The sequence below is a fragment of the Mesoplodon bidens genome, assembly GCF_964165515.1.
Source record: "Mesoplodon bidens genome assembly, chromosome: 11".
Taxonomy (NCBI): Eukaryota; Metazoa; Chordata; class Mammalia; order Artiodactyla; family Ziphiidae; genus Mesoplodon; species Mesoplodon bidens.
The window spans coordinates 1,134,941-1,156,309 of record NC_138167.1 but is presented as its reverse complement, the minus strand read 5'-3'; the positions used below and the strand labels follow the sequence as shown (position 1 = coordinate 1,156,309).

General features: G+C 47.7%; 1 protein-coding gene across 1 annotated transcript in view; it reads right to left on the bottom strand.

Annotated features, from left to right (window-relative positions):
* CACNA2D4 (calcium voltage-gated channel auxiliary subunit alpha2delta 4) overlaps window positions 1-21,369 on the bottom strand; it is a gene marked incomplete at its 5' end in the record, with an annotated part of 98,172 nt that overhangs the window by 36,872 nt on the left and 39,931 nt on the right. The window contains 5 exons of the mRNA XM_081249107.1: window positions 14,802-14,895; window positions 16,253-16,350; window positions 16,425-16,470; window positions 18,301-18,368; window positions 19,438-19,499. Coding sequence (XP_081105233.1) covers window positions 14,802-14,895; window positions 16,253-16,350; window positions 16,425-16,470; window positions 18,301-18,368; window positions 19,438-19,499 — 368 coding nt within the window. The remainder of the gene's footprint in view (window positions 1-14,801; window positions 14,896-16,252; window positions 16,351-16,424; window positions 16,471-18,300; window positions 18,369-19,437; window positions 19,500-21,369) is intronic.

Below are 21,369 nucleotides of genomic sequence, written 5' to 3'. Positions count from 1 at the left end.
CCTCTGCCCCTCTGCGTGCACGCAGCTTTGCGGGGAGTTAGCTCTAGAAGACAGAAGGAACCCAGGAAGAGAGATCTTGTCCCGGGACCTAAGGAAAGTAACTCCTGGTGACCAGCACACACTTAGTACCTCGCCATGTGAAGCCCTTTTCACATGTTTGCCTTATTCCTGAGATGGGGAAGGAGAAGACAATCCACATCCACCAAGAGGAGTCTGGGCAGAGCTCACGCCTTTGCCAACAAGACTTGGGAGAGACCGCGGGCTGGAGGGCGCTGAGCCTTCTCTTCCGGTCCCGGAGCGGCCCTGTGAGGACCATGCCCCACCCGGGAGAGTCACCTTTTTTGAAATTTCAACCTTACTGATGTATAACAGACATAAAACCATAAGGTAGTTGAAGCGTACATTATGGTGATCTGATACAGGTACACATTGGGAGAGGATCCCCTCCACTGTGGGTGCGCGTGTGTGCACACGGTGCGTGCACGTGAACATTAAGTTCTACTCCCTTAGCTAATCTCAGTTACACAATCCAGTGCTCCAACTAGAATCACCGCCCTCAGGCCTTTTACTCATTTCACAGCCGGAAGCCCGTGCCCTTCACCAGCCTCTCCCCATGTATCCCACCGCCAGCCCCCAGCAACCGTTTTTCTACTCCATGTTTCTATGAGTTATGCTTTTTTTTTTAGACCTCACATGTAAGTGATACTGAACAGTATTCATCTTTTTCTGTCTGACTTATTTCACTTAACGTAATGCCCTCTAGTTTCATCCATGTTGTTGCAAATGGCAGGGTTTTCTTCTTTTTAAAGGCTGAGTAATACTCCATTGAATATACACACCACACCTTCTTTATCCATTCATCCATCAGTGGACACTTGGGTTGTTTCCATGTCTTGGCTACTGTGAATAAGGCTGCAGTGAACAGGAGGGTGCAGATATCTCTTCAATAGTCTGCGTTTGTTTTCTTTGGATAAACACCCAGAAGTGGGATTGCTGGGTCCTGTGGTAGTTCTATTTTTAATTTTTTGAGGAACCTCCATACTGTTTTCCATAGTGTCAAAATCAGTTTACATTCCCACCAACAGTGTACAGGTGTTCCCCTTTCTCCACATCCTCGCCAACACCTGTCATTGCTTGTCTTTTTGATAATAGTCATTCCAACAGGTATAAGGTGACATCTCACTGTGTTTTTTGTTTTTAATTTATTTTTGGCTGTGTTGGGTCTTTGTTGCTGCACGCGGGGTTTCTCTAGTTGTGGCAAGCAGGGGCTACTCTTTGTTGCGGTGCACGGGCTTCTCTTGCTGCGAAGCATGGGCTCTAGGCACGCGGGCTTCTGGTAGGCGGGCTCAGTAGTTGTAGCTGACGGGCTCTAGAGCGCAGGTTCAGTAGTTGTGGTACACAGGCTTTGTTGCTCCATGGCATGTGGGATCTTCGTGGACCAGGGCTCGAACCTGTGTCCCCTGCATTGGCAGGCGGATTCTTAACCACTGTGCCACCAAGGAAGTTCGTCACTGTGGTTTTGACTTGCATCTCCTTGATGATTATTGATGTTTAGCACCTTTTCATGTCCCTATTGGCCACTTGTAGATCTTGTTTGGAAAAATGTTTATTCAGTTCCTCTGCCCTTAAAAAAAAATCAGATTGTTTTGTTGCTAATGAGTTGTGTGAGTTCTTTTATATATAGTGGATATTAACCCCGTCAGATATATGATTTGCAAATACATCCTTTTGCATGTGGCTGTCCAGTTTCCCCAACACCATTTATTGCATAAACTATCCTTTCCCCATTGTATAGTCTTGATTCCTTTGCTGTAATTAATTGACCATATCTGCCTGGGTTTATTTCTGACTATTCTGTTCCATTGATCTCTGTTTTTGTTTTTCCAATAACATACCATTTTGATTACTGTAGCTTTGCAATATAGTTTGAAATCAAGGCACACGATGCCTACAACTTTGTTCTTTTTCTCAAGATTGTTTTGGCTATTCAGGGTCTTTTGTGGTTCCATACAAATTTTAGGATTGGTTTTTCTATTTCTGTGAAAAAATGCCATTGGAATTTTGATAGAGGTTGCATTGAATCTGTAGATGGCTTTGGGTAGTATGGCTATCTGAACAATATTAATTATTTCAATCCATGGACATTCAATTTTTTAATCAATGTCTTATAGTTTCCAGTGTATAAATCTTTCAACTCGGTTTAATTTATCCCTAATTATTTATTATTTTGATGTGATTGTAAATGGGATTGTTTTCTTAATTTCTCTTTCTGATAATTTGTTATTAAGTGGACAGAAACACAACTGATTTTTGTATATTGAAATTGAAATTGTATCTTTCAATTTTACTGAATTTGTTTATTAGTTCTAACAGTTTTTTTGTGTGGAGTCTTTAGGGTTTTCTATTTATAATATCATGTCATCTGCAAATAGAGTTAGTTTTGCTTCTTCCTTTCCAATTTGGATGTCTTTTTTTTTTTTTTTTTTTTTTTTGCAGTACGTGGGCCTCTTAACTGTTGTGGCTTCTCCCATTGCGGAGCACAGGCTCTGGATGCGCAAGCCCAGCGGCCATGGCTCACGGGCCCAGCCGCTCCGTGGCATGTGGGATCTTCCTGGACCGGGGCACGAACCCATGTCCCCTGCATCGGCAGGCAGACTCTCAACCACTGTGCCACCAAGGAAGCCCTGGATGTCTTTTATCTCTTTCTCTTGCCTGACTGCTATGGCTAGGACTTCCACTATTAGGTTGAATAGAAGTGGTGAAAGTGGGCATCCTTGTCTTGTTCCTGATCTTAAGAGAAAAAACTTTCAACTTTTCACCATTTCACCAGTAGCTGTGGGCTTATTAGATATGGCTTTTATTTAATCACTTCTAACTTTTTTCATATTCTTGCCCCAGCCCAATTCATTGCAGGCTATTACCCGATTTCTCTCAGTGTCTAGATTGGTGTTTTTTAGTGAGTGTATAAGGTAGGCAATATCCAAAGCATTGCCAAAGGGAAGTATTTCTTCCTCTAGGCTCAGATGTTGTGGCTGCTGGGGTCGCCTAAGGACTCTGTGTTGGAGGCTGCACAGTGCACTGTTAACTGACAGTACCTGGAGCTGGATTGGAACGCCTGGTCCACAGTCTGGAAAATCACTGAGGAAAGGGTATGGGGTGTGGATGGGGCTGCCCCCCTCTGGTGGTATACAGACCAGAGTCTCTGGGGGTGGAACCTATGCCCCTGTGCATCTCTGACAAGCTTCCCTATGCAATTCTCTGTTCAAAAGTAGAGAGAATAGCTAATGAGAACCCTGCACCCATAACTCAGCTTCAACAATCACCATCCTTGCCAATCCTCTGTCATCTACAGCACCCCCAGACCCTCCACTAGATTATTTTGTAAATTTAATTAATTAATTAATTTTTATTTTTGGCTGCGTTGGGTCTTTGTTGCTGCGTGGGGGCTTTCTTTAGTTGCGGTAAATGGGGTCTACTCTTCATTGTGGTGTGCAGGCTTCTCATTGCGGTGGCTTCTTCTGCTGTGGAGCACGGGCTCTAAGAACATGGGCTTCAGTAGTTGTGGCTTGTGGTCTCAGTAGTTGTGACTTGCAGGCTCTAGAGCACAGGCTCAGTAGTTGTGGTGCATGGGCTTAGCTGCTCCACGGCATGTGGGATCTTCCCGGACCAGGGCTCAAACCTGTGTCCCCTGCATTGGCAGGCGGATTCTTAACCACTGTGCCACCAGGGAAGCCCCCTTGGTTTCTTTATTCTATTTATACTTGACTAAAGAAAAACTTCTCCTCAATATCTGTTTATCCTGAGGCATAATTTGTAAGAAGAGGCAGGATAAAGAATTGTGTCTCTGTTTCTTCACCAGTTTGTACAAGTATGAATTGGTTTCCTAACATCTTCCAAAGATGACCAAGAAGACTTTTCCTTCAGTATTACTTTGAACACAGGATTTTAGCACGTTTAATGTGCTCTTACCCACTGCTGTTGTTACCAGTGGTGCTGCTCTGACTGCCTCTTGTCTGGCCGGTGAGAGCCCCTTCAGTGCGGCTCTGATGTCCTGTTGGCAAAACCTCCTTAGTCTTTGGTGACTTGCTCCTGGGATGACAAGGTGCCCCCAGCTCATTCTGTCCACCCCCTGCCCCTGACCTGGAATCAGACACTTCTCCAGGGGTCACTGACTCATTTTAGTGAGAACTTTTTTTTTTACAACTTTATTGGAGTATAATTGATTCACAATGGTGTATTAGTTTCTGCTTTATAACAAAGTGAATCAGTTATACTTATACATCTGTTCCCATATCCCTTCCCTCTTGCGTCTCCCTCCCTCCCACCCTCCCCATCCCACCCCTCCAGGCGGTCACAAAGCACCGATCTGATCTCCCTGTGCTATGCGGCTGCTTCCCACTAGCTATCTACCTTACGTTTGGTAGTGTATATATGTCCATGCCTCTCTCTCGCTTTGTCACAGCTTACCCTTCCCCCTCCCCATATCCTCAAGTCCATTCTCAAGTAGGTCTGTGTCTTTATTCCTGTCTTACCCCTAGGTTCTTCATGACATTTGTTTTTTTCTTAAATTCCATATATATGTGTTAGCATACGGTATTTGTCTTTCTCTTTCTGACTTACTTCACTCTGTAGGACAGACTCTAGGTCTATCCACCTCATTACAAATTGCTCAATTTCATTTCTTTTTATGGCTGAGTAATATTCCATTGTATATATGTGCCACATCGTCTTTATCCATTAATCGGATGATGGATACTTAGGTTGTTTCCATCTCCGGGCTATTGTAAATAGAGCTACAGTGAACATTTTGGTACATGACTCTTTTTGAATTATGGTTTTCTCAGGGTATATGCCCAGTAGTGGGATTGCTGGGTCATATGGTAGTTCTATTTTTAGTTTTTTAAGGAACCTCCATACTGTTCTCCGTACTGGCTGTACCAATTCACATTCCCACCAGCAGTGCAAGAGTGTTCCCTTTTCTCCACACCCTCTCCAGCATTTATTGTTTCTAGATTTTTTGATGATGGCCATTCTGACTGGTGTGAGATGATATCTCATTGTAGTTTTGATTTGCATTTTTCTAATGATTAATGATGTTGAGCATTCTTTCATGTGTTTGTTGGCAGTCTGTATATCTTCTTTGGAGAAATGTCTATTTAGGTCTTCTGCCCATTTTTGGATTGGGTTGTTTTTTTGCTATTGAGCTGCATAAGCTGCTTATAAATTTTGGAGATTAATCCTTTGTCAGTTGCTTCATTTGCAAATATTTTCTCCCATTCTGAGGGTTGTCTTTTGGTCTTGCTTATGGTTTCCTTTGTTGTGCAAAAGCTTTTAAGTTTCATTAGGTCCCATTTGTTTATTTTTGTTTTTATTTCCATTTCTCTAGGACGTGGGTCAAAAAGGATCTTGCTGTGATTTATGTCATAGAGTGTTCTGCCTATGTTTTCCTCTAAGAGTTTGATAGTTTCTGGCCTTACATTTAGGTCTTTAATCCGTTTTGAGCTTATTTTTGTGTATGGTGTTAGGGAGTGATCTAATCTCATACTTTTACATGTACCTGTCCAGTTTTCCCAGCACCATTTTTTTTTTTTTACTTTTTATTTATTTATTTATTTATTTAATTTTTAAAATTAGTTTCTGCTTTATAACAAAGTGAATCAGTCATACATATACATCTGTTCCCACATCCCTTCCCTCATGCATCTCCCTCCCTCCCACCCTCCCCATCCCACCCCTCCAGGCGGTCACAAAGCACCGAGCTGATCTCCCTGTGCTCTGTGGCTGCTCCAGCACCACTTATTGAAGAGGCTGTCCTTTCTCCACTGAACATTCCTGCCTCCTTTATCAAAGATAAGGTAACCATATGTGCGTGGGTTTATCTCTGGGCTTTCTATCCTGTTCCATTGATCTATCTTTCTGCTTTTGTGCCAGTACCATACTGTCTTGATTACTGTAGCTTTGTAGTATAGTCTGAAGTCAGACAGCCTGATTCCTCCAGCTCCGTTTTTCGTTCTCAATATTGCTTTGGCTATACGGGGTCTTTTGTTTTTCCAAACAAATTTTGAAATTTTTTGTTCTAGTTCTGTGAAAAATGCCAGTGGTAGTTTGATAGGGATTGCACTGAATCTGTAGATTGCTTTGGGCAGTAGAGTCATTTTCACAATATTGATTCTTCCAATCCAGGAACATGGTATATCTCTCCATCTATTTGTATCATCTTTAATTTCTTTCATCAGTGTCTTATAATTTTCTGCATACAGGTCCTTTTGTCTACTTAGGTAGGTTTATTCCTAGATATTTTATTCTTTTTGTTGCAATGGTAAATGGGAGTGTTTTCTTGATTTCACTTTCAGATTTTTCATCATTAGTGTACAGGAATGCCAGAGATTTCTGTGCATTAATTTTGTATCCTGCTACTTTACCAAATTCATTGATTAGCTCTAGTAGTTTTCTGGTAGCATCTTCAGGATTCTCTATGTATAGTATCATGTCACCTGCAAACAGTGACAGCTTTACTTCTTTTCCGATTTGGACTCCTTTTATTTCCTTTTCTTCTCTGATTGCTGTGGCTAAAACTTCCAAAACTATGTTGAATAAGAGTGGTGACAGTGGGCAGCCTTGTCTTGTTCCTGATCTTAGTGGAAATGGTTTCATTTTTTCACCATTGAGGATGATGTTGGCTGTGGGTTTGTCATATATGGCCTTTATTATGTTGAGGAAAGTTCCCTCTATGCCTACTTTCTGCAGGGTTTTTATCATAAATGGGTGTTGAATTTTGTCGATAGCTTTCTCTGCATCTATTGAGATGATCATATGGTTTTTCTCCTTCAACTTGTTAATATGGTGTATCACGTTGATTGATTTGCATATATTGAGGAATCCTTGCATTCCTGGAATAAACCCCACTTGATCATGGTGTATGATCCTTTTAATGTGCTGTTGGATTCTGTTTGCTAGTATTTTGTTGAGGATTTTTGCATCTATGTTCATCAGTGATATTGGCCTGTAGTTTGCTTTCTTTGTGACATCCTTGTCTGGTTTTGGTATCAAGGTGATGGTGGCCTCGTAGAATGAGTTTGGGAGTGTTCCTCCCTCTGTTATATCTTGGAAGAGTTTGAGAAGGATAGGTGTTAGCTCTTCTCTAAATGTTTGATAGAAATCGCCTGTGAAGCCATCTGGTCCTGGCCTTTTGTTTGTTGGAAGATTTTAAATCACAGTTTCAATTTCAGTGCTTGTGATTGGTCTGTTCATATTTTCTGTTTCTTCCTGATTCAGTCTTGGCAGGTTGTGCATTTCTAAGAATTTGTCTGTTTCTTCCAGGTTGTCCATTTTATTGGCATAGAGTTGCTTGTAGTAATCTCTCATGATCTTTTGTATTTCTGCAGTGTCAGTTGTTACTTCTCCTTTTTCATTTCTAATTCTATTGATTTAGTCTTCTCCCTTCTTTTCTTGATGAGTCTGGCTAATGGTTTGTCAATTTTGTTTATCTTCTCAAAGAACCAGCTTTTAGTTTGGTTGATCTTTGCTATTGTTTCCTTCATTTTTTTTTCATTTATTTCTGATCTGATCTTTATGATTTCTTTCCTTCTGCTAACTTTGGAGGTCTTTTGTTCTTCTTTCTCTAATTGCTTTAGGTGCAGGGTCAGGTTGTTTGCTCGAGATGTTTCCTGTTTCTTAAGGTGGGATTGTATTGCTATAAACTTCCCCCTTATAACTGCTTTTGCTGCGTCCCATAGGTTTTGGGTCATCGTGTCTCCATTGTCATTTGTTTCTAGGTATTTTTAAATTTCCTCTTCGATTTCTTCAGTGATCACTTCGTTATTGAGTAGTGTATTGTTTAGCCTCCATGTGTTTGTATTTTTTACAGATCTTTTCCTGTAATTGATGTCTAGTCTCATGGCATTGTGGTCGGAAACGATACTTGATACAATTTCAATTTTCTTAAATTTACCAAGGCTTGATTTGTGACCCAAGATATGATCTATCCTGGAGAATGTTCCATGAGCACTTGAGAAAAATGTGTATTCTGTTGTTTTTGGATGGAATGTCCTATAAATATCAACTAAGTCCATCTTGTTTAATGTATCATTTAAAGCTTGTGTTTCCTTATTTATTTTCATTTTGGATGATCTGTCCATTGGTGAAAGTGGGGTGTTAAAGTCCCCTACTATGATTGTATTACTGTCGATTTCCCCTTTTATGGCTGTTAGTATTTGCCTTATGTATTGAGGTGCTCCTATGTTGGGTACATAAATGTTTACAATTGTTAGATCTTCTTCTTGGATCGATCCCTTTATCATTATGTAGTGTCCTTCTTTGTCTCTTCTAATAGTCTTTATTTTAAAGTCTATTTTGTCTGATATAAGAATTGCTACTCCAGCTTTCTTTTGATTTCCATTTGCATGGAATATCTTTTTCCATCCCCTTACTTTCAATCTGTATGTGTCTCTAGGTCTGAAGTGGGTCTCTTGTAGACAGCATATATATGGGTCTTGTTTTTGTATCCATTCAGCCACTCTGTGTCTTTTGGTGTGAGCATTTAGTCCATTTACATTTAAGGTAATTATTGATATGTATGTTCCTATTCCCATTTCCTTAATTGCTTTGGGTTCGTTATTGTAGGTATATTCCTTCTGTTGTGTTTCTTGCCTAGAGAAGTTCCTTTAGCATTTGTTGTAAAGCTGGTTTGGTGGTGCTGAACTCTCTCAGCTTTTGCTTGTCTGTAAAGGTTTTAATTTCTCTATCAAATCTGAATGAGATCCTTGCTGGGTAGAGTAATCTTGGTTGCAGGTTTTTCTCCTTCATCACTTTAAATATGTCCTGCCAGTCCCTTCTGGCTTGTAGAGTTTCTGCTGAAAGATCAGCTGTTAACCTTATGGGGATTCCCTTGTGTGTTATTTGTTGTTTTTCCCTTGTTGCTTTTAATATGTTTTCTTTGTGTTTAATTTTTGACAGTTTGATTAATATGTGTCTTGGCATATTTCTCCTTGGATTTATTCTGTATGGGACTCTCTGTGCCTCCTGGACTTGATTAACTATTTCCTTTCCCATATTAGGGAAGTTTTCAACTATAATCTCTTCAAATATTTTCTCAGTCCCTTTCTTTTTCTCTTCTTCTTCTGGAACCCCTATAATTCGAATGTTGGTGCATTTAATGTTGTCCCAGAGGTCTCTGAGACTGTCCTCAGTTCTTTTCATTCTTTTTTCTTTATTCTGCTCTGCAGCAATTATTTCCACTATTTTATCTTCCACGTCACTTATCTGTTCTTCTGCCTCAGTTATTCTGCTATTGATCCCATCTAGAGTATTTTTAATTTCATTTATTGTGTTGCTCATCATTGCTTGATTCATCTTTAGTTCTTCTAGGTCCTTGTTAACTGTTTCTTGCATTTTGTCTATTCTATTTCCAAGATTTTGGATCATTTTTACTATCATTATTCTGAATTCATTTTCAGGTAGACTGCCTATTTCCTCTTCATTTGTTAGGTCTGGTGGGTTTTTATCTTGCTCCTTCACCTGCTGTGTGTTTTTCTGTCTTCTCATTTTGCTTATCTTACTGTGTTTGGGGTCTCCTTTTTGCAAGCTGCAGGTTTGTAGTTCTCGTTGTTTTTGGTGTCTGTCCCCAGTGGCTAAGGTTGGTTCAGTGGGTTGTGTAGGCTTCCTGGTGGAGGGGACTAGTGCCTGTGTTCTGGTGGATGAGGCTGGATCTTGTCCTTCTGGTGGGCAGGTGCACGTCTGGTGGTGTGTTTTGGGGTGTCTGTGGCCTTATTATGATTTTAGGCAGCCTCTCTGCTAATGGGTGGTGTTGTGTTCCTGTCTTGCTAGTTGTTTGGCATAGGGTGTCCAGCACTGTAGCTTGCTGGTCGTTGAGTGAAGCTGGGTGCTGGTGCTGAGATGGAGATCTCTGGGAGATTTTCGCCGTTTGATATTATGTGGAGCTGGGAGGTCTCTTGTGGACCAGTGCCGTGAAGTTGGCTCCCCTACCTCAGAGGCACAGCACTGACTCCTGGCTGCAGCACCCAGAGCCTTTCATCCACACGGCTCCTCAATTTGGGATGATTCGTTGTCTATTCAGGTATTCCACAGATGCAGGTACATCAAGTTGATTGTGGAGCTTTAATCCGCTGTTCCTGAGACAGCTGGGAGAGATTTCCCTTTCTCTTCTTTGTTCTCACAGCTCCCGGGGCTCAGCTCTGGATTTGGCTCCACCTCTGCGTGTAGGTCGCCGGAGGGCGTCTGTTCTTCGCTCAGACAGGACGGGGTTAAAGGAGCCGCTGATTCGGGGACTCTGGCTCACTCAGGCCGGGGGGAGGGAGTGGCACAGAGTGCGGGGCGAGCCTGCGGCGGCAGAGGCCGGCGTGACGTTGCACCAGCCTAAGGCGCGCCGTGCGCTCTCCCGGGGAAGCCATCCCTGGATCCCTGGACCCCGGCAGTGACGGGCTGCACAGGTTCCCCGGAAAGGGGGGCGTGGACAGTGACCTGCACTCGCACACAGGCCTCTTGGCGGCGGCAGCAGCAGCCCCAGCGTCCCACGCCCGTCTCTGGGGTCCGCGCTGTTAGCCGCGGCTCACGCCCGTCTCTGGAGCCCCTTTAAGCGGCGCTCTTAATCCCCTCTCCTCGCGCACCAGGAAACAAAAAGGGAAGAAAAAGTCTCTTACCTCTTCGGCAGCTCCAGACGTTCCCCGGACTCCCTCCCGGCCAGCCGTGGTGCACTAACTCCTTCAGGCTATGTTCACGCCGCCAACCCCAGTCCCCTCCTTCCGCTCCGACCGAAGGCCGAGCCTCAGCTCCCAGCCCCGCCCAGCCCGGCGGCCGAGCAGACAAGCTTCTCGTGCTGGTGAGGGCCGGTCGGCACCGAACCTCTGTGCGGGAATCCCTCCGCGGGAATCCCTCCGCGGGAATCCCACCGCTTCGCCTTCCGCAACCCTGTTGCTGTGCTCTCCTCCGCGGCTCCGAAGCTTTCCCCCTCCGCCACCCGCAGTCTCCGTCCGCGAAGGGGATCCTAGTGTGTGGAAACCTTTCCTCCTTCACGGCTCCCTCCCACTGGTGCAGGGCCCGTCCCTATCCTTTTGTCTCTGTTGTTTCTTTTTTCTTTTGCCCTACCCAGGTACGTGGAGAGTTTCTTGCCTTTTAGGGAGTCTGAGGTCTTCTGCCAGCGTTCAGTAGGTGTTCTGTAGGAGTTGTTCCACGAGTAGATGAATTTCTGGTGTATCTGTGGGGAGGAAGGTGATCTCTGCGTCTTACTCTTCCGCCATCTTCCAACAGCCCCCGTGAGAACTTCTTAAAGTGGACATTGGAAGTCCACAAGCTGGGTCTGGGGTGCTCACTGAGGTTGGTCCTTTCTGTGGACGAGGATCCCCTCTTTGTTTCTTTCAGGGAAAATACATGAGATCATTGATATTTCCAACTCATATTTAGGGTCCCATCTAAACTTCTTTGATTTAAAAAATTTGCACCTCTTTTCTCATTTGTTGAAAATCTTGTTCCTAGTGACATTAACAATACTATGTGCGCTGTCTATCCATGTAGTTTGAGAATAACAGTGCCAATAAATAGAGTTTCTAGAAATGTGCTTATTGAACACAGTTTTTAAGATTTTATTTGTTTAGTGTTTACAGTTCTGTGTTTCCAAGTCCCTTGAAAGAAGTCCCTGATGTGTGGTTATTGCACGAGCTTGATACACAGCCAGGTTTATTTGTTTCATTTGCTTTCAGATTTTTAGAGCTTATTTCTTAAAATGTAATTTTGTTTTATAATGATATAAAGCATTTACATGGTTCCAAAGTCAAATATGCAAAAGAAGGCGTATTCAGAAGTCTGTTTCTGTCTCCATTCCTCTGTTTCTTCACTCTTCCTACAAGTAACCTGTTTTGTTTACTTATTTATTTTTCCATTAAAATATGTAGATATATATGCACATACACATATATGTTTATATACGTGTAAGTAACAATGAAGATATATTTGCATTTTCTCTTTTAGATAAACAGCAGGGTATTATTATACACAATTTTCTCCATTGCTGAGACCTTCCATGGCAATATATATAGTTCTCAATTTACAAGGCTACATAGTATTCCATTAGGTGGATCCACCAGGGTTTATTTAACTAGGCTCCTACTAATGGACATTTAGGTTATTTCCAATCTTTTACTGTTTCAAACAGTGCTGTAACGAATAGCTCACGTGTATGTCTTTGGGATTCATTCCCAGGAGCAGGATCGTTGGCCAGAGTGTAAATGCATATGTCACTTCGGTAGATACTGTCAGATTCCCCTCCACAGGCTTTGAAACATTTTGCATTCCCACCAACAGCACACAAGAGTGTCTGATTCCCCACAGTCTCGTAACAATGCCCGTCAACAAACGTAAATGGTTGTCAGTCTAAATGACAAGTACAACCTCAGTCCACCTTCAATTTGCAATCCTTTTATTATGAGCTGGATTGAGCACTTTTTCATACAACTGAGGACTAGCTGCATGAAGTCTCTGAACTGCCTCTTGGTCATTTTCCCCATAACTGGTTGGTCTTTCACTTATCTATTGTTGAAGTTATCTATCACGAATATATAATATAGGGACAGTCACTTTTTCTTTGTTTTTTTAAGTTGCCAACATTTTTCCAGTTTGTCATTTCTCTTTTCACCTTGCTCATGTTTTGTTTTGTTTTGTTTTGTTTTTGCCAAATAAACATTTTATGTTGTTAAATTTATCAGTCATTCCCTTATTGCTTCTGAATTCTGAGCCATCGTTGGGAAAGCTTTCCCCACTCCTAGATTGTAGAGCAACTGGCTCATGTTTTCTTCTAGCACTTATATGGTTTCATTTTCTACATTTAAATCTCTGAGTCATTTGGACTTTATCCAGGTATACGGTGTGAGGGAAGAATACAGCGTTATCGCTCTGCAGATGGCTCTCAAACCGGTTAGTATTACATAGCCCATCTTTCCCTCCCTGGTCTGACACGATGCCCTTGTCATACACTAAATTTCCACAAGCATTTAGATGAATTTGTGGATTTTCTTTTCCATTCCCTTGGTCTGCCTGTCTATTCCTGTGTCAAAACCACACTTTATAAATTGCAGAGGTTCTGTAACGTTTTACTATTTTGTGGGACCAGCCTTCTTTTGCTGCCTTTCTTTTTCAGCATTTTCCTAGCTATTCTTGCCTGTTCTTCCGAATGAACTTCATACTGCCTATGTTTTCTTCTAGGAGTTTTATGATTTCAGGTCTTCAAGTCTTTAATCCATTTAGGCTGATTTTTGTGTATGGTGTGAGACAGTGGTCTAGTTTCTTTTCTTTCTTTCTTTCTTTTTTTTTTTTTTTTTTTTTTGCATATGGCTGTCCAGTTTTCCTGACACCATTTGTTAAAGAGACTATCCTTTCTCCAGTGTATATTCTTGGCTCCTTTGTCAAACAGTAGTTGTCCACATATGTGTGGGTTTATTTCTCTGCTCTCAATTCTGTTCCATTGATCTATGTCTCTGTTTTTCTGCCAGTACCATGCTGTTTTGATGACCCCAGGTCATCTTTCCTGAAATATTCTTTCCCTGGTCAAGAATATGTGTTCCTCAATGTTTCCCAACATTAAAAAATCAGCTAATTTCTGAACTTGGAAAGATAAAGATTGTGTCTTCTCTCCAAACCTAGTGAGCCAGCCCCCACTGTAGAAGGCAGGACAGTACAGGGGCCAAGAGTCTGGACCCTGGAAACAGGGTCTGGTTTTGACTCCAGCTCGGCCACTTATGAGGCAGATGACCTTGGGCAAATTACTTATCTCATTCTGCCTTGGTTTCCTCATCTGTAAAGTGGGGATAGTGATAGGACCTCTATTGTAGGGTTGTTGTGAGGATCAAAAGGCTTAATGTACACTGAGTACTTGGAACAGTGCCTGGCCCTCCGTATTCTTCTTCGTTCTTTAGTTTTATTTAATTTTGAATAGATAATACAGTCACATGGCTCAAATTGGTATCAAAAAGTTATATAGTGAAAAGTGTCCCTCCATCCCTGTTTCAGTTACCCATTCTTCTAACCAGAAGCAACCAGTGAGAACTGTTTCCTGTATAGCCTTCCATAGATATTTTATACATACACACCCCCCTATATTATGTTTTTCCCCCTTTAATAGAAATGGTAGTGTACCACCAGGCACTGTTCTGCATCTTGCTTTTTAAACAGGTGTTTGTTCCTATAAGATTCTGGCGGTGTTTTCACGAGGACAGCACTAGGAGAGGTCTGACATCGTCCTGATGTCGAAGTTGACTCTTACTGTTCAGGAAGAGGTGTGGCCCCTGCATCCTTCATCTCATTAGTACCTTACACCCTCCTGGCACTCACATGCACACACGTGCTCACACACTCACGTCCATTCATCTCTCCTTTCTACCTTCCTGCTAAACACCAGAGCCCCAGGTGAACAGGAGCAGAGGGAGAGAGGAAACGCACGGGGCTAGGACTCACGTTTGTACTGCATGGGCCTCGACCTTCCCTGCTGGAAACGAGGCCCCAGTCGGCTTGAACCGCTCTCTCCGGGCCCTTTGGCTAATGGGCTCTCACAGCTGGAGCCCGGCCCCAAGGGAGGTGTTCTGGGAACTGGGCCAAGGGGTGTGGGCTGGGTGTTCCCTGGGAGGGGAGGGGGCAGGAGCAGGGGCCTCGTGGAAGCTTTGCCAAGTCCCTGCTGTCCCGGGGCTGTCACTCCCACACACCTTCCCACCCTCCTCTCAGGACAAAGGACACAGCAGGAGGCCCTGCCTCAGTCCAGGGACCCCAGGGGCGGGACCCTCAGCCCCACCCAGACGTACTCGGAGGTGTTGAGGGACAGTGCCGTCCAGTGCGCCTCCATGGGGGCCGTCACCACCGCGTCAAACAGCAGCTCCTGCAATAGTTCCTCGTCGCCTGGGCAAAATACGGAGACCACCCTCTTACTCCCCCTGTGGTAGGGAGCTCAGCTCACCCCCACCCAGGGGCCCTGAACTTCAGGCACGAGACGTGCTTCGAGCTGGAGGAGCTCAGCTCAGGGGGCCAGGAGGCCGCGTCCTCAGCCTCCACCGTGTGGGCAGAACCAAGGGACTGCCAGGCCTTTCCAGCTCTTGGGCTCCATGAAATCAGGAGGCCCACCCGCCAGCCGCCCTCCCCTCCCCTCCCTCTTGCCATTGGGCTCCGTCGTGCCCACGCCTCCCCGAGCGCCTAAACCTGCCTCGGGGCCTGTGCACACCGGGGTCCGGATGCTCCCGCCCCCTACTTGCGGGGACGGCCCTTCCTTTTCCCTCCGCCCCTCTAACACAATTCTTTACGTTCACTGCGGTGAGATCCACACAGCACACACCCGACCGATAGCATGCAGTGTGGGCATTTACACTTGGATGGAGACGGGCAGCCCTCACCTCCATGGCACGACGTTTTCATGACCCCCGAGGAGAGCCACTTGGTGGCTCCTTTCTGTCCTCAGCTGTAGTGACGCCTCCTGACGAGGGGCCCCCCGACCGCGGTTAGAGCAGCCCCCTCTCCCCCTATGGCACCTACTCACGGCTTTACACCCCCTGCATCGACACACGTGCCGCTTCCCGGTTACCTGTCTTCTCCCCTAGAGCACAGGCCCCGTGAGCACAAGGGCCTGGCCTGTGGGTCATTGGTAGCTTCACTGCCCCTCTGCACCCCCAGGCCCGGCGCAGACTTGTGGGTGGAATGAATGAATGAATGAATGAATGAGGCCTTGTCAGGCGGGCACGGGAAGTGGGGTCTTCTCCCGGGTGGGACACTGATGGGACAGGTTGACCCGTGCTTCCTTCCAAAGAGGAAGAAGAGGGACCACCTGGAGGGTGGCCCTGTGACTCCTCAGCTGCATTGGTGCAGGGACTTGGGGTCACCTGGGAACCCGGCTTAGGAAACACTCAACAGACACAGTGTCCAGGAGATGAGGACTTGAGGGGCCAGAGCGTCAGCTACTGGCTGGGGGTGGGGACGGACCTGATGGGCAGGCCAGCATCCTTCACTGCGGGAGCCTTAACAGTGCCTGGGTGACAGACGCTTAAAGAGACCGCGCTCCCTGCCGTGGGGACACACCTGTGCCCCGGCAGGTCCCAGAGCTCTCAGCCACCGGCGTGGCCCCAGTGAGGCTGACTCTGTCCTCTCCTTTGGGGACTCCCTGTTCTCCCTAAGCCATCGTGAGGTCTGCAAATGGGGCCCCTCTTCCCCCACCCCCAGCCCACTGTCCCCAGAGAGTCCCGAGCTTCAGGGCCGCAGAGACACTCACACTCCAGGGCTGGGTCCTGCCTGGTCAGGAAGCGGACCACGGCCTCCAGCTGGCTGAGCTTGCGGTGCTCGGGGTCGATGTCCGTGACGCAGTAGATCCTGGAAGCCACGGAGCCCGTTACCCAGAGCCCACGCCCTGCTCTGTTCCCCCCGCCCCGAACCCCCGTCCTCACCAGTCGCTGGCCAGGCTCAGGTCCGGGTGAAGCAGGTCGTGCAGGCCTGAAAGCAAAGTCCACGCTCATCCACTGCCCAGAGCTTGTGTACCGGGTGCTCTAGAAACAGCGTCGGGGAAGGGCCGGGCCGTGTCCTGCCTTGTTCTCGGGCAGAGCGGAATCTCAACCCACAGGACGGCTGGGCCAGCACAGATCCTGCCGTTGTCACTGTCACGTTGCTTCCGAAACGCTTTCCTTCCCACTGCCTCCTGTGCCCGCCCGATGGGATCGCCCTCAAGGAGACTTCGGCTTCCCTGGCTTCACTGTACCGAACCGAGCCGTGGGGCCCTGTGCGTCTCTGGCAGCGTGCTCAGCACGTGTTTGTCAACCGACTGAATGGACGAATGCCCTCCTGTGCACCCACTGGTGCTCAAAGACAAGCTGGTGCTCAATTAAGGTCTGTTAATTGAAGGAAAGGATGATGAACATGCCGAGGTCCTCTGTGGAGTCACTGAACGTGGTGCTGGACAGACAGACACAGGCGGACGGCTCAGGGGCGACGGCCTTCCCCACCGGCAGCCCCTGGACGCCCGGTGGGTCTCACCACAGAGAGGGTAAGGGATGTACCCTCTGTCCTGCAGTGGTGACATCTGGGCACGTCTGGGAAGAGGAAGAGAGGAAGAGAAAGGAAGAAGGAGGCCCAGGGAGTTTGGTTGTTGGGGGGACAGTGGGGGGGACAGGGGGGACAGTGTCCTGGCGTCATGGACATGAGCCGTGACAGGAGCCTGGGGGAGGCTCCTCCTGGGACAGCCCCCGGCAAAGTGACCGCAGATGCGTCTGGGTGGGCTGGGGTCAGAGGGTGGGGCAGCACAGCCCAGGGCAGACCCTGAAGCTTCGGGCGAGGAGAGATGAAAAGGGGCCGCAGGTCACGGAAGGTCTGTAGCAGCTGCACTGTCCAGGTTGGATTTATAGAAAGATTGCTCTGGAGAAGATCAGAGCAAGGAAGACCTGCGGGTGTGGTTTCCAGGAGAGAGTGAGACTGAGAGGATGGAGGGGAAAGACTGGGGGGTGAGGTGATCCAAGGGTCGGACATGGAAGAACAGAATGTGAGGTTCAAGGGCTGTGGCCGCTTCGTCCAAGGACCTCCTGACATGTCCCAGGGCCTACGTGTGTTTTGTTCTCCCAGGGTGCCCAGGCAGCTGCAAGTGCAGGGCGGGTCGGGGTGGAGGGCCCCTCCCCCCATCCCCATTCACATCCCACAGGCTCCCTGTTATGGGTGGAATTGTGTCCCCCAAAGATGTGTGAAGTGTCAACCCCAGTCCCTGCGGACGTGACCTTATCTGGAAATAGGATCGTGGCAGATGTAACCAAGTTAAGATGAGGTCACTGGTGTCCTGATAAGAAGGGAAAATTGAGACGCACGAGGGGAAAAGCTGTGTGATGACCGAGGCAGAGATGGGAGAGTGGCAGCTGCAAGTCCAGGGCCAGTGGGAGCCGGGAGGGGCAGGAGGGACCCTGCCCTGGAGGCGCTGGGTGGAGCAGGGTTCCCAGAACAGAGAAGCCGGCCAGTTTTGGGGGGCAGCTCCAGCGAATGGCTACGGATTTGCCCACTCACTCTCCCAGGCCTCTTCTTTCCCTCTGGATGGTCTGACAGGTAACCTCTGCCCCGTCCAGCAAGGCCGCCTGGAATCTGACCACCTGTCTGGCAGGTCTTAGACTCTGCGGGTTGTGGCGACTGTCCAGCAGACCCTGCGGGCCCTGGAACCTGGGATGCCAGGCCCCTCTGGCCACGTAGCCCTGCCCGCAGAGCCCCTGCCGGGATGGCCCTGCCCCGTGTTCCCAGAGAAGGCAGTTTTCCTCCGAACTGTCCGCCAGTCCTGGGCGCCGGCCGACCCACCTTCTTCCACAGACGTGTTCCCCAGGAGGACGTATTCGCCGTGGCCGCGGGACAGCACCACTCCCAAACTGTTGGCAGAGTGAAGGATGCCGGCTCACCACCAGCTGGTGCCCGGCCCAGCCCAGCCTCGTCCTCTGACCTTCCGAGCCTCCCACACCCACGACAGGGTGCACAGCCAGCCCCCTCCCGCCCTGGCCCTCGGCGTCCCCTCCAAAACCCAGGCAGCACTTCTGTTTTGTCATCAGCCTTTTTCCTGGGAAGGACCCTGGACACGACAGGACAAGGGTCCCCTCCACTCTCATTTTGTTAGATTCACCCTGGACCTATCGGGGCCCCCAGGGATGGGGAGGGGTCTCTGTGTCCCACGCGTCCCGCAGTCGGGAGGCCCCTCCTGCCTGGAGAATCCCACCATGCCTTCGTCAGGAAGAGCATCGCTTCTGAACCTTGGCTGGATACCTGAACCACTTGGGTCAGAGGACTTTACAGGGTACGAGTGCCCGGGCTCCCCACCCCAGGAATTCCAAGTAAGGTAAGAAGGAGGGCCTGGATGCTGGCAATGTTACAAGGACCCACAGGTGCTCCAGGAGCAGTCAGGTCTGGGAACCACCCTTCACTGAGAAATGGGTAATTCAGAGAGAATCCCCATTTGTTCCCTAAACTGTATGATACTAGAGTGAATATTTATATGGTGGGAGGGAACCTGAGAGATCTTCAAATCCCATCTTTCATCTTGCAATTGCTTATGATTGCATTGCTTTAAATCTCTAGGTAGATCATGTCATTTAATCCACCCAGTACTGCCAAAAGACAGCTATTATTACCCCTATTTTACAGATGAGGAACCTAAAGCACAGAGGTTAAGAAATGACTAAGGTCACACAGCCTGTGAGTGGTGGAGTTGGGATTCCAACCCAGGCAGTTTAGCTCCAGGCCCTGCACACCAGGCTATACTGCATACTGGGCTGCACTGGCAAAGCAGGTGTAGACCTCAGAATGCAGACCTGAGTCTTTTTCTGTTACCACAAAATTGCCAGCTACCTATAAGTAAATCCACCCCCAGACCTTAAAGTCCCACCTGAGCTGTTGGCTTTCATGTTGCACCCATCCCTCCCCTGCAAACAAGACCTGGCCCCTCACCTGAAAGGCGTGTCACTGATGTCCGTGAAGAAGTAGTCGTTGGTCTGGAAAAGAACTCGCTTCTGAAAGAGGCACCAGGAAAGGTGCTTGCTGGGGAGGGAGCGCCAACCATCCCTCCCCTCCCTCCCCTCCCCCTCCCTCCCTCCCATCCCCCTCCCTCCCTTCCTCCCTCCCAACCACCCCCTCCCTCCCTCCCATCCCCTTCCTCCCTTCCCACCTGACGCCTGGCGCTCCTCCACCACTGCTTACATCCCCCCAAACCCGCCCCCTCACATCTCCTCTCAGTGACACCACAGGCAGATCCCCTCCCACCAGCACGCTGCAGCCCCTGGGGGGTGCCTGACTGCAGGGCCACGGTCCAGACCTGCGTTGTCCCATACGGGGCCACAAGCCACCACATGTGCGACTCAGGAATAGAAGTTTCAAATTTTAGTAAATGTCAGTTAACTAGAGAGCCTGGGTGGCTGGTAGTCCCTGTGCTGGGCAGTGACTGTGGTTCAGGTGGGATCAGAGAAGGCTGCAGGCTGGAGCCCACACCTGTACAAGCCACCTGCACACCCCACCTACAGCCACCCTGGCTCTGGAGTCCAGATCCCTCAGGCCACGGTGCCCTATGACAGCTGCTCTTGCCTTTCAAAGCTGCCATTTTTAGGTTTAGTTGAATTTGCACACGTCAGGGCATGGGGAGGGGGGCACAGTGGCTAAGGACGGGCAAGGGCATCAGACAGACCTGGCCTAAGCCAAGCCGGCCACTCACAGGCTGTGTGCGCTTGGGTAAGTGACTTCACCCGGGCATCGCAGTTCTTGCTTGTAAGTCAGGAGTAACAAGAGCATCCCCTGCATAGGCCACTGGGAGGCGGGGAGGATGTTTTTAGCGGGCCAGTACAGGAAGAGCAGGGCTCACTCCGGGCTCCGAAGCCCTGCGGGCTGTGCTGTCCACAGACACAGTGGATGCTTCTGGGAAAGCTACACGCTGTACTGGGCTCGGGAGCTGTTCTTATTCCCTTCACCTCTTTCTGGCTTTTTTACTTCCATGTTGGAAACTGGAGTAAGATGTTGCAGGGGACATCGCGGGAGAAGGTGACAAAAAAGTTTTGCTTCTATAGGAAACCAGCTGTGGACCAAACCCAAAAGATCAGTTCCCAGCACAGGCCTCATCCTCCGTGATGCCCTCCTGCCCCCATTGCTTCAGGCAGAACTTCTCGCAGTTGGGGGAGGCCCTGGGAGCTATGCGGCAGCTGGGGCCCAGCGAGGGCGGAGATGGGCTCCAAGTGGGGCTGGCTTGAGTCTGGAACTGGAGAGCATTTAAAAATTGTTTTCATACTCTCTCTTTTTTTTTTAATGGAAGAAAAAGGTGAAATGCACACATCTAAGTGTGTCATTCCATTAGTTTGATAAATGTACACAGCCATGTAATTACCTCTGTGGTGGAGATACAGAATGTTTGTATCTCCTGCAATCTCTTTGCTTCCTTCGGTTTCAATCCCCGCACCTTCCATGGGCGCGCTCTGTTCTGAGCTCCATCCCCGCAGGTTAGCTGTCCCTGTTTTCGAGTCACATATCCTTTTGTGTCCGTTTCTTCTGCTCAACGTATAATGTCCTTAAGACCCATCCGTGCTGCTGAGTGTGTCAGCAGTGTGTTCCTTCCCTCTGCCAAGCAGTAAGTACTCCAGGGTGGACACACCACGGTTCGCTTCTGTGTTCACCCCTGGGTGGTCATCTGTGGTGTTTCCAGTTTGGGGCTATTATGAATAAAGCTGCTGTGAACGTTCTTGTGGACATATGTTTTCATTTCTCTTGGTAAATACCAGGAATGGAATTGCTGGGTCATATAGTGAATTATGTTTGCCTTTATAAAACACTGCCAATTTCCCAAAGTTATTTTATTGTACTTTCACTAGCAACGTACGAGTTCCAGTTTCTGCACGTCTT